The 13379-nt window shown below is 34.0% G+C and overlaps 1 protein-coding gene across 1 annotated transcript; it reads left to right on the forward strand.

The window, feature by feature from the left end:
* The first annotated feature begins 375 nt into the window (after positions 1 to 375).
* LOC128549999 (nuclear apoptosis-inducing factor 1-like) lies at positions 376 to 11639 on the forward strand. The gene is made up of 7 exons (XM_053527819.1): positions 376 to 575; positions 3021 to 3087; positions 3799 to 3897; positions 4182 to 4260; positions 4855 to 4905; positions 9248 to 9316; positions 11560 to 11639. The coding sequence occupies exons 1-7, from the start codon at positions 418 to 420 to the stop codon at positions 11637 to 11639; spliced, it is 603 nt and encodes a 200-aa protein (XP_053383794.1). The 5' UTR covers positions 376 to 417.
* The last annotated feature ends 1740 nt before the right edge of the window (positions 11640 to 13379 follow it).

A 13379-nucleotide genomic window follows, 5' to 3' on the forward strand; every position in this document is an offset into this window, starting at 1 on the left:
ATATTGCCACATGACGTCTGTTATATTACTCCTAAAGTAAATGAAGTCCAGCATTACATTTATTAAATTATGACAATGAGCATGTCGGAATGAAAACAATCAATGCCTTTTAATTCTTGTGATTTATCATCTAATTTACCACGGTTCATCGTTCAGATGCTTCAGTATGTAACCACTCATGCTAACGCCCTCGTTCAATCTCTACACATCTGGGGGCCGTTTTATCAACGTGTCGCAGGTAACGACAAAAATTGGTCGCAGACGTTATTCTGCGACTTTGTCTTACGACCGTTTTACTAAAGGTGTCGTAGGATCGATGTCGCTACAATGTCGCAGTCTTTGTCGTAGACAATATATCACGCGAGTCACAGTCTGTGTATACATTTCCGGTGACGTCAAATTGTTGTCTACCACAAAATGTCAGACGATAAGGTCACTAAAAAATCGAAGTGGAGCGAAGGGGAGGTTATTTTGTTGGTGGAGGAGGTTACCGGGAATGAGAAATTGGGGAGAAAGTTTAGCCCGGACAACACAGCAGTTGATAGGACCAGGTTTTGGTCTGAAACTACTAAAAAGTGAGTATCGGAAATGGTTGTTTAACCCCGCCCACCCAAGTGTTTATAAACAAACAAACGTGGTTGACCTATTTTGTTGAGGCGCTTTTAACTCCTTGATAATATAATCCTTTCATACGATTAAAAGATTTTTTACTTGAAAACATGGTCCGAATTGTCCCTAGTCAAAATAGTTCGACATTCAGATTGTTTATTCTAGGGCAATCTAAACATCAAAACCGTGAAGGACCAAAATAATGGAAGTTAAATCACAGTGCACAGTCGTGCAAACAGGTAAAGTTATTGGTTTTATATATGTAGTATAGGTAGTTTGTATAACACAACTATTTTGAGGTTTCTTCAATTTATTGGACAGTACCAGTATAGTATGTGTAGAGAAAAACCTACAACATAAAACAGTAAAATCATGAACATAGAAAATACGAATTACAATACAACAATAGCAAAATGTGAAAAATACAGATTTCACAAAATAGATCTCTCGCGGTAAATAAGTTATCATTGCATTTAAAAAGAACAAATACTAAAGAAAATATCTTACCAGAATTGACTAGCAAAGGTACACTTATGACATAGTAAATTGTCCAAAGGTAAGGACATTAAATTACTACAGTATAACAATAGTTCTAGAGTAACTTGCGTTCACTCGGACAATGATTCTCAAGAATGAAGAATAGAGGGCCGTGCAATTGTTAGTTCGCGCCAAAGTTGTTATTTGTGCATGAAGATAACTGACCAATGAAAACGTCTTCTATCTACAAAACAAGTTCAAATGCACGACTGAACATGATAATACAAACACGGAGTACGATACAATATGATACAACGAAACACAGAGTACAAACATGATACAACGGAATACGGAGTACTGATCATCGATATACGACCTGACTATAAATAAATGACTGTGAATCCATTTATCAGTTTAAATAAAGTGAAACTTGACTTTACTACATATATAGGTGTAAACACACAGGAAACGCTGATCGTGTACAGTACACACAAAGTTTAAATCACCAGAAAATGTGTAAGTTTGAATATTATTTGATAATGTTAACATATCAGTAGATTAATGAGGAATTGAATCCCCTGGTAAGCAGTCTAACATGTATATTATTAGTGTATCTATAGTATCAGTAGATCTATTAATTATTATTCAGATCAATATAAAAAATCTAAGCATTGTTCTAAACCTGCAGTATACTTTATACATGATTGAGTATTTTATGGGCTAGCCTAAAACATATAAATATTTTTATCATTGCTGGCTGACCACAAAGGCATCCAAATTTGTTAAGGTTCATGAAAATTGACACCTTTTAGTTTTAATTGGATTGCTTTCTTAACCAAAAAATCACAGTTTGGAGCCTGTATGGCCAAAATCATATCTGGCTATTATAATTCTATGTGAATGCAGCTGCTGCCAAGATGTGAAACTTAGTCTCCGGTGAAAACCTATTAGAAAGTTTTATTTTTTTTTAATTAATTACATTTTAAAGTAATTGACACCAGGTCTGTTAGAAACATGAATTTCTTTATATAATTACAACAATTATTTGTTGTCGTTATATAATTACAACAAGATTGGCAGGTGTATATATTATATTGAAACTAAGCCTTCAGCAGAGTAAAAAATCTAAAGTCCTTAATGACTTTAAAAATAGCTAAAGGAAATAGTCAGCTTACTTCTGAATTCTTGGACAGTTGCTTCTGACTAAGATTCTGACTAAGATTGGAAATTTTTGCAATATGAAAGAAACAAAGAAATACACCAAAGTCAGAAAAAAATGATTATACTGTAAATATGTAATAATTGTTGAATTTAAAAAAACACAGTGTAGTAAAATAATAAGCAGTGAGTGGAAGCTTATTTACTTCAGCTGTGGCAATTCAAGATCCATGCAGCCTGACCATAATCTGCACTGTCTGCATGCTGTTCAGTTTTTAATTATCCCAAAAGCTATAAATGGTACTGTCCTAATTGGAAGATAAAGCAGGCCATTTTATAAATACATAGCAGGGTAGAGAACAAAATAACCATCTCAAAGTTTAATTAATGTTTCTTTTCTTTTCTTTTTTCAATAGCTGTTAATTCTTATTTTAATTCAGAGTTTATATTTTCTAATTAATATGAATTAAAATGTAGTGCCTGAATAGAAGTGTTCATTTTGTATATAAACTTTGACTTTTAAATAAAAGATTTGTCACAAAATTTCAACTTGTGTAATCTTTCCTTTTTTATGTAATAGTGACAAATGCAAGTCTATTTTAGAGATATTCCTAGGGACATGGCTGTAAGATATTGGATGTAGGATATAGGCTGGCTGCATTCACAATCTTTAAGATAAAGAAATGTAATATCATAGTCTGTGAGCTTGTCTGATGACAATAATAATGAAACAATTTCTGTATTACTTTAAACAATAATCTGGTATTAACTTTCAGAATCAATGCTGTTGGAGGAAAGGAGAGGAATGTAAAGCAGGTAGAGAAGAAATGGAGAGATCTTAAGGTCAGTGGATCTGTTAGTATTCTAGTGTTTAGAAAATACACAGATTTTATTGTTGGTGATTATAGAATAAATATAATATTATTCCTGTAACTGAGATAAATCATTTAAAGCACGAGAGTCATCTTACACCCTTACACCTTTTCCAGCACCGTTAAAAATACCAGAAATCCCCGTCTGGTATGCAAGAAAACACTGTTTTATAAGACTGAAATGATTTTTTTTTCGACTGCCTTTATTTTGCCACAGTCTATGTACTGTGAAATGATTTTTTTTCGACTGCCTTTATTTTGCCACAGTCTATGTACTGTTCATTTGGAGAAAAAAATGAAGTGAAATAGATGAAATACTATTATTATGTCTGCCCTGATGATTATAATATGAAACTGGTAGGTAGACAAAAGTATTATATATACAGAGGAAACCCATTGGATGTTTTTTTCTTTTCTGTATACAAATAAATAATTCCAATTGCAATTTTTTCATAAATAATTTTTAAAATGTTTTTAATTTTCAGTTATGTAACAATGTGTCAATACTGGGTAATAGTATTATATATTTCTTTGTTTCAAATAGTATTAAATATTTTTGTTTCAATTAAGACAGTATAAACTTGTTTTAGTTTAAACATTACTCAGCTTGTAATTTAAAATTAACCTAGTTTTACTAAATTGTAATTAATTGTAATTATGTAGCTGTGCAATTTTCTTGTAGAGCCAAACAAAATCAAGGGAAGTGAAGAGGCGGACAGAGGCCAAGAAGACAGGTGGGGGAGTAAGCGAAGCGCCATGTCTGTCATCTTTGGAAGAGAAGGTAATTCATCAAAACAAAAAATTTCCTGAGTCTAAATACTTTTGTCAAGTTTTGCAATATATTGCTATATGTTTGTATTGTCTACAGGTCTGATCTATCAGTTCCATTGGTCAAACACACACACTTTTTATCAATAAACATAATATCTTGCTTCATTTTTTGAACCATTTATTTTCCCCAGTAGGTTTCAGAGTTGCAAAAATTTGTTAATTTCATTTCAATGTACTCCTTAGATATCTTTTTTTTTGTGTCATGATAATACAAATTTTATTATATATTTTCAGATACTTGGTACTCTACCATCTTGTTCTTTGGATGGAATTCCTGGTGGGAAAGATTCGAGTCTTGATTCCAGTATGCATGGTATTTGAATTACTAATAAGATTTTTTTGTACCCCCATAGTGGGCATTTAGAGTTGCTTTCTGTCCATATTGAAAAGTGACATGTGGCATGCATTAGCTACCCTTAACTTAAAACGTTCAAGAGTTGCCAAACCTCATACAAATGTTAAATGAGAATTAAGAGATGTTGTGCACATAGGTACAGAATTGTCCAGTGTGCCAAGTAGACTTGAAGTAGGGTCTACCAGTTTAAGTTTGAAACTCAAAAGAATTGGTCAGAATATTTGTCTTTATGACCTCTAGGTCGGGTATGAATCTAGGTAATGTGGGATCAAAAAGAAGGGTCAGTCATTCAGATCACAAAGGAAAAGCCTGTTTACACTCCAAAGGCCATATTAATTTTTATCTTAATACAGTACTGTTCAAAAGGGATGTATGCATTGTTTGTTAAAAAGGGATGCATGCACAATGTTTTTTCATAAAAAAACGTTTACTGAAAAAAATATGATTAAAGAAATTTGCATAAATCATTGAAGTTTTATTTTTTAAACTTAAAAGTTTTTTACATTGCACAATCATTAATTATGTTAATGCCCCTGTTCATGCCTATTTCAGATGACAGTAATTCCGAGACAAATTTGAATGAGATTTTACAGACAAGATCAGGTCAGTTTATAGGTATACTGTAAATCTAAAGTATTGGCATATGTCTATAAATCTACAGATATTGCAAATAATTAAATAATGTCAGGATTTATTGCAAATTCTATACTGTTCTAAAACTTGCACAAATGTCATAATTAAATTTAGTACAAAGGCCATACCAAATTGGTATGTCGTTCGTCGGAACTACCGCATCAATAATTTCATTCCCGAGAAAAAAAAAATAAAAATCACCCGCCCGCACGTACATAAAAATCTCCGAATTTTTTTTTTTCCCGATTACGCGGTCCGGAATAATAACGGCAAAGCAGGTTTTATCGCTGTTTTAATGCGTCAAAGTGATATTGATCGGATTTCATGCATCCGTAATACATGTTACTGATGACCAAAACTCAAAAAGTCAGGAATTATGGTGTTGTTCATCATTTGTTTTAAATCTGGAGTGTCTGTGCTAGTGCCACACATGGCCTTCGATGTGTCGGTAGGTAATGAAGTAGGCACGTTCTACTTTTGTTCAATACAGTGAAAGGAACGAAGCACGACTTGTAAGACGTGCACGGGGATGCAGTTAAACAGGCTGGTAACTTTGTCCGATCGGGCTTACGACATAAAAAGTAATATTTCTTGAAAACTAATGAAGTTATTTTTTTCAAACTTAGTCCATTTATTAAGCATAACAAATTATACAAATTAGAATAAAAATAACTTGGTTGCCTTCAGTTTTGGTAGAATTATTTCCCCTTTTCAGATTTTTATGACGCATAATCTTTGAAGTCCAAAAAAATATGTTCTAATGCTAAGTTTAAAACAAAAAAAAGGTTCAATGGCTTTCTAATGCTCTAAATTATTTCGCTAGTACATGAATGTTTACATTTTACTCTGCTTTCACTTACAACATCATAGAGAAATGTTAGTTTTAAAAAAAAATGCTCATACATCTGCACTAGAAACGAAGTATTAACCCTAATATTATAGAATAAGGTATTGGCGCACAAGTTTGGAGCAATAGAAAGCCATTGAACCTTTTCTGTTTTAAACATTGCATTAAAACATAACTATTTTGGACTTCAAAAATTATGCATCATAAAAATCTGAAAAAGGGAAGTAATTCTAACAAAACTGAAGGCAACAAAGTGACTTCTATCTTGATAAGCATCATATGTTATGCTTAATAAATGGACCAAGTTTGAAAGAAATATCTTTATTTTTTATTCAAGAAATATCACTTTTTATGCCTTAAGCCCGATCGGGCAATGTTACCAGCCTGTTAAAAATATTTGGAAATATTGTTCAGATATAGTTTTCAAACCATTTGTTATCAGTTGCTTAGTTCAGTATGTTATATCTAGAGCCCAAAGCTTAGGCCGACTACTATCTTAAAAAAATGTTTGTTCACAGATCCTGACCGACCTATCACATTGTCTAGGCCAAATCTTTTTGAACGTAACTTCTTTAGTACAGCAGTCAGATATTCTATCGAAACGCATTTAGTCAATTTAAAAATTGTTTAGCTTTTCAAATAAGTAGTGTAGATATAAAATCTGTCCTTTTGTAACCCCAATTTTGCCTGTTTGTCTATTACTTGGCTGTGAATTGATAGAACAAAAAAAAAAAAAAACTGGAAAAAAAACAGACCTCCCCAACTCTAAATTTCTAGTTCAGTCAAAGCAAAACAAACAACACTTTAAGGGTGGCCATATAACACTTTAAGGGTGGCCATATTGGGATCATTCTTTGTCAGGCTTGTTATCATTTTTGCCTGAAATGAATCTCCACCACAAAAACATAAGCTAGCCTGATCTGTTAAGAAATTATTCCAAAGGGATTCGAGCAATATCGAAGAATCTGTATGACCAACTCTGTTTGGTCTCACTGGTCAAGTGGTTTGTTACTTCCCTTCACCTCTATGGGTTGGAGTTCCACTAGGGGCACAAAGTTGTTCATGTGCCGAAGCCATCTAACTGTGCTTCAGAAGAAATATTATTCCACACATGTGCCTGTTTTGTCTTAAATATTCCTCATGCTGTGCCGTTAAATAGGCAGGCCTTCAGATTAATGTAGAAAAATCAAAATTAAAAATAAGACACTCATCCCTTAGAAATTATAACTAAAAAAAAACAAAGTGATTCAGTGAGGTTTGGCAAGAATTTATTTGCAAAATCATTCATGTAGTCTTTAAAACATAATAGAAAAGCTATATACTGTGTTACCCACACTGTAAATGTTTGATTTCTGTGTTATTTCTAAAGAAATGTTAACTTCATGTATAATCATAACCGCCTCCTCAAGGGTCCAAGCTGGGAAAAAAAATTAAAAAAAGCCCGCTCGCTCCATGTAAAATCTACCCGCCTCTGAAAAAATCAAAATTGAAAAAAAAAAAATAAAATAAAAATTTCGCTCGCCCGCTCCATTTTTTTTTGAAAATTTTCCGAAGAACTATTAATCAATTTGGTATGGCCAAAACAGTTCTACAGCTGACAGTACATGTAAGCAGTATTCTTAGGCATAAAAATATTTTGTTTCCCAGAGTATCCAGACCCTAAATGAATTTATGACACTGGAGATTTTGCTTTCAACTGTGTAATTATTTCCAAAAAAGTCAGATAGTCATGCACCTGATAAAAAAGTCAAATCTAACTTCCCTGTTTGTTTAGCATGTAAACAGAAACAAAGGATTTTTAGACCTTCAAAGTGGTTATATACAACAAGCATTTATAATTGCAGACAAGAGTATAAATTACTTTTAGCTCATTTGTCATATCTTGACAAGGTGAGGTTTGTGAAAGCTAGATGTTCGTCATCCATTGTGTGTCAACAATTTGTAAAGAAAATCTTCTTATTCTTCAGAACCTCTTGGCAGATTTACACCAAACTGCATAGGAATGATACTTGGATGGTTCCTTTTCAAAATTGCCTAACAAATTTAATTACATACAACACTTTAGTTGCCATGGCAACCAGAAGGAAATCTTCTAAAATCTTTTCAAAAGCTGTAAGCTGGATTTCAAAAACATTTTGTAGAAATAATTTCTGAATGACCCTCTACCAAACTTGCTAAAGCCATTCTGTCTCAGTGGAAAAAAAAGCTGGCTAAACCTATATAGTACATTTCAAAAATTTTCTCCAAAACCACTGGGCCGATTTACACTAAACTTCACAGAAATGATCCTTGGTTGCCCCCTATCAAAATTGCCAGAATAATTGATGGAAAAACTTTAAACACTGTTCTCGTCCAAAACCACAATAGCTAAGTGATTTGATATTTGGTTTGTTGTATCATCTAATGGTCATCTACCAAGCTAGTTCAGGTTATCACCCTAGGGTCAAATATGCTCCAGTCCTTGGGGGTTATATGGTTTAAATGGACTTATATACACTTGGAAAATCGTATTGTCCAAAACCACAGGGCTTAGGGGTTTGATCTTTTTTATGTAACATCATCCAGTGGTCCTCTACTGAGATTTTTCAGATTATCCCCTAGGGTTAGATAATGGCCCACCCCAGCGGTCACATAGTTTATTATAGACTTATACAGGGAAAATTTTTTAAGATGTTCCTGGCCAAAATTATAGGTCATTGGGCTTTGATATTTGGTATGTAGCACCATCAAATAGTCCTCTACCAAGTATGTTCAAAGTATCACCTAGGGTCTCAAGGGGTCATATGGTTAATATAGACTTATTATAGGGGAAAACTTGGAACATCTTGTCCAAAACCACAGGGTATTGAGCTTTGATAATTGGTATGTAGCATCAACTATTGGTCCTTTAGCAAGTTTTTCTTCAATTTATCCCCTAGGGTTAAATATTGCCAGGTTGGGTACCTTTGGTTTAATTAGAGTTGTTTAGAAAAAAATTTTCTTGCCTGAAACCACAAGACTTAGGCCTTAGATGTTTTGTATGTAGCATTGCTTAGTGGTCCTTCAACACTGAAATTATACAAATTATGCCCCTTAGTTGAAAAGAGGGCACCAACCAGGGAAACTCAAGTTTTACATAGACTTATAAAGAAAAAATAGAATAAAAAATATCGTGTCTGAAAGTTCAAGACCTAGACCTTTGGTTTTTGGGTATATATTATTGCAAAGTTGTTTTCTAGTAAGATTGTTTGAATTATCCCCATGGGTGAAAAGAAAGCCTAAACCCTAACCTTCTTCCTTTTTTTCTAAACACAGCCTTGAAATTTTGGTGACATGTACAGTTTTGCACACTGATTTAATGTGACTTTCAGTGACCATTTATTCAATGTATTGAACCTACTTTCTTACATTTGGTACATGTAGCTCATATTACCAAAGTGAGCGATTCATTATGACCCTCTTGTATTGTGTTAATGTATTTTGTAGATGGAGAAAGAATGTTCCACCAAAAGGTACAGGAAACTATTTCAGTGAAAGCTGCTGAAAAAGCTAAAGGTATGTTTATAAAAAATGCAGTGTTTAACTTTTTTCTTATGGTTATTTTTGGTTGACTCAAACTTGGAATGAAGCTAGTATCACTTGTGAGAACCTGATTCTACTGCTCAGTTATTTTGGTTTATCCTGCTCAGTAGTAACACACACTCAAATTGGGCTGAATTTATTTTTGTTTCGTCACTCTTGTTCAGCTTGAAATTAAATGTGTTCAATTTTTTGCATTTTTAATTTTTAGCTCACCTGTCACATAGTGACAAGGTGAGCTTTTTGTGATCACCCTTCGTCAGCCCGCCGTGTGTCCGTCCGTCAACAATTTCTTGTCTGCATGTTTAGTGGTTTAAATTTTTTTTGATTTTTTTTTAACCAAACTTGCACACAAACTTGTATCACCAAAGATCTCGGTTCCTTTGTTGAACTGGCCAGTTCCCATTTGGGTTCCAGAGTTATGGCCCCTGAAAGGGCAAAAATTAGCTATTTTGACCTTGTCTGCATAATAGCGGGCTTCTTTTTATGATTTGATTTTTCCCAAACTGGAAACACAACTTGTATCACCATAAGATCTTGGTTCCTTTCTTGAACTGGCCAGATTCCATTATGGGTTCCAGAGTTATGGCCCTGAAAGGGCCAGAATTAGCTATTTTGACCTTGTTGCACAATAGCAGCTTCATTTATGATTTGTTTTTTAACCAAACTTGAAACACAACTTGTTCACCACAAGATCTTGGTTCCTTTCTTGAACTGGCGAGATTCCATTACGGGTTCCAGAGTTAGGGCCCCCTGAAAGGGCCAAATTAGCAATTTTGACATTGTCTGCACAATAGCAGCTTATTTATGATTTAAATTTTTAATCAAACTTGCACAAAACTTGTGTCACCATAAGATCTGGATTCCTTAGTTAAAACCGGCCAGATCCCATAAGGGTTCCAGAGTATGGCCCCTAAAAGGGCCAAAATTAGCTATTTGACCTTGTCTGCACAATACAGTTTCTTTGATTCGATTTTAACCAAACTTGCACCAACTTGTATCACCACAAGATTTTGGGTTTCCCTTTATTGAACTGGCCAGATTTCTTCAGGGGTTCCAGAGTTATGGCCCCTTAAAGGTCCAAAATTGGCTATTTTGGCTTTTGCAGCCATATAGAGACTTCATTTATGGTTTTATTTGATACAAACTTCCAAAACAACTTCAACAACAATAATTTTTGGATTTCATGACAAATAATACCAAGCGTAGGTTCAGAGTTATTTTATATCTGATTACCTCCCCTGTTTTGTAATAAAAATGGATTTATATCAGTAAGTACTTATAAGGACTTATTTGAAATTTCATTATTGTCATTAGTTGGACTGAGCCAATCAGGGTTAGATAACTATGGACTGATTTTATGTCAAATTACCTCCCTTTATTTCAAATTAAAATGGGTATATCTCCTTAACTAATGAAGATACTGATCTGAAATTTCATTTATGTCAACAGTTTTATTTGGCAGATCCTTCTTTTGTTCACTTACAATAATTTTTTTTTGTTTTTAATTACTTTCCTTTTAGTTACTAAAAATAGCTTATATTTAGTAACTTTTTTTTTACCGGTATTGGGCCCGTAGGGAAAAACCGAGCCCACTTTTCTGTGGTACAGCATGGATGGTAGCTCCAATTTTTAGGTGATTTTGACATATCTGTACCTTGTAAGAATTTTTTTTTTTGGGTTTAAATTTCTTCCCTTTGTTGTTCCGGTCCTTTTTCTGAGGACCTTTTTGCCCTCAAGTGCAATGATAACAGGTGGGGCGATTTAGGGCCATCATGGCCCTCTTGTTTATGCTTTAATACAGGGATATCTAGATTATTTAAAAGTGCAATTGCTCTGAAACTTCATTACAGTCTTCAGGGACATGAAACAGTCATGTTGGATAATTAAGAAAAGAAATGCATAAAAGTCAATAGCTCAATGTAAACCCTTACCCAGCTAAATTCTTACAATGAACTTGTCCATATATCAATTTGGACAGTTTCCATTTGATGTTAGAAGGTGTGATTTTAAAGCCAAACTACACAGTTGTGCAGGTATGCTGATCGCAAAGGAGAATCATTTAACCCCAATTTGATACAGTTTATGGGATAAATGGTGTTGGGCCGTTTTATGTAGATTTATATGCCTGATACAGAATTACATAGCAGTTTATTTTGTTCGTAAACTGAAATTGAACTGGATACATACATCATGTTCCGGGTTTATATGCATTTCAGATTCATCACGTCAACCTGATTTAGCATTTTCGAAGAGTACGGCTACAGTAACTGGGAAAGTTTACAGAAGAGAGCAATAAGTAAATTCTCTTTTAAATAATATTGATATTTTGAGCTTAAACTTGAGCGTTTAATGCTAAAAACAATAGACTATCAACTCTAACTTTAACATCGATCAAGTAATTTTAAGTTACCAGTCATTAGACATGAAGATACTTTTTGCATTCTTTTTACAAGTCTATCGTAATTTTTCACGTCAGTTCTGTAACTAGTGTGTAAGCTGTAAGAACAGTGTAATCTATACCCTTGAAATGTATCTTGCTCAGCATTCTGGTCACTGCCACCGAGGTGGCATTTCGGGACTGCAGAACATTTTGTTATAGTGCTGAAGTATTCACAAAGAATTACTTATCAACACCAGTGACATGCCCATGGTCCTGTGTAATTGTTCTTTGCATTTCTTTTATTGCTTTTTAGGTGGAACTGAGGAATTTATTTACAAGATGGAGGAGAAGAAAGTGGCGGAGTTGCGTTAATTAACAAAACGCTCTCCAGCATTGACAGCAGTTTGAAAGAACTTGTTGCAATAAAAAAAAGAAATTAGAAACTGAGATTGAAGCAACTTTTTGCCCCAGTTTGAATTTTAAACATTGATAAATCTTTAAAAACTTTCAAATCAAAGGAAAAGCTGTTAACAAAAGGGTATCACAATTTTGGCCCAATCTTAATGAAACTTGCTTAGAATTTTACCCTTAATAACATTTTGGACGAGTATTATATTGGGTTATCTTGACTCAGAAACTAGGTCACCAGGTCAAATCAAAATGAAAGCTTGTTAACAATCAGAGGTCACACTTTTGGCCCAATCTTAATGAACTTGGTCAGAATGTTCCCCCAATAAATCTTGGATGGGTTCGATATTGGTTATTTGGGTCAAAACTAGGTCACCAGGTCAAATCAAAGGAAAAGCATCTTAAACACTGTAGAGGTCACTTTTTATGACGGGTATCTTCATGAAACTAAGTCAGAATGTTAATTTTGTGATTCTTTAGGTAAAGTTTGAATCTGAGTCATGTTGGGTAAAAAATTTTAGGTCATTGGGTCAAATCAAAGGAAGTAGTTAACACTTAGAGGCCACATTTATGACCATATCTTAATGAAACTTGGTCAGAATGTTAATCTTGATCTTTAGGTCAATAGGCCAGTTGAGCAATACAGGGCTGTAAACATTTAGCTTCTGTATTTTGATAGAGGCTGTATTTTTAACTTGATCTTCCTGAATTTAGGTCAGAATGATTGCCCTGATGCTATGTAGGTATATTTAATAAATATGGTAGTCTGGATCAAAAGCTAGGTCAAATCAAACAGGAACCTTTGTATGTGATAGAGGCTGTATTTTTAGCTCCTGTCACATAGTGACAAGGTGAGCTTTTGTGATCACGCAGCGTCGTCCGTCCATCCCTCCGTGCGTAAACTTTTGCTTGTGACCACTCTAAGGTCACATTTTTTGTGGATCTTTATGAAAGTTTGTCAGAATGTTCATCTTGATGATATCTAGGTCAAGTTCAAAAGTGGGTCATGTGCCTTCAAAAGTAGGTTAGTAGGTCAAAAAATGAAAAACGTTGTGCCCTCTCTAGAGGCCCTATTTTTCATGGGATCGTATGAACTTTGGTTGAATGTTTATCTTGATATATAGGTCAATTTTTTAACTGGGTCGACTGAGATCAAAAACTAGGTCAGTAGGTCTTGAAATAGAAAAACCTGTGACCTCTCTAGAGGCCATACCCTTGAATGGATCTTCATGAAAAATTTGGGCAGAA

The sequence above is a fragment of the Mercenaria mercenaria genome, chromosome 17 (genome assembly GCF_021730395.1).
Source record: "Mercenaria mercenaria strain notata chromosome 17, MADL_Memer_1, whole genome shotgun sequence".
In the NCBI taxonomy this organism is placed as follows: domain Eukaryota; kingdom Metazoa; phylum Mollusca; class Bivalvia; order Venerida; family Veneridae; genus Mercenaria; species Mercenaria mercenaria.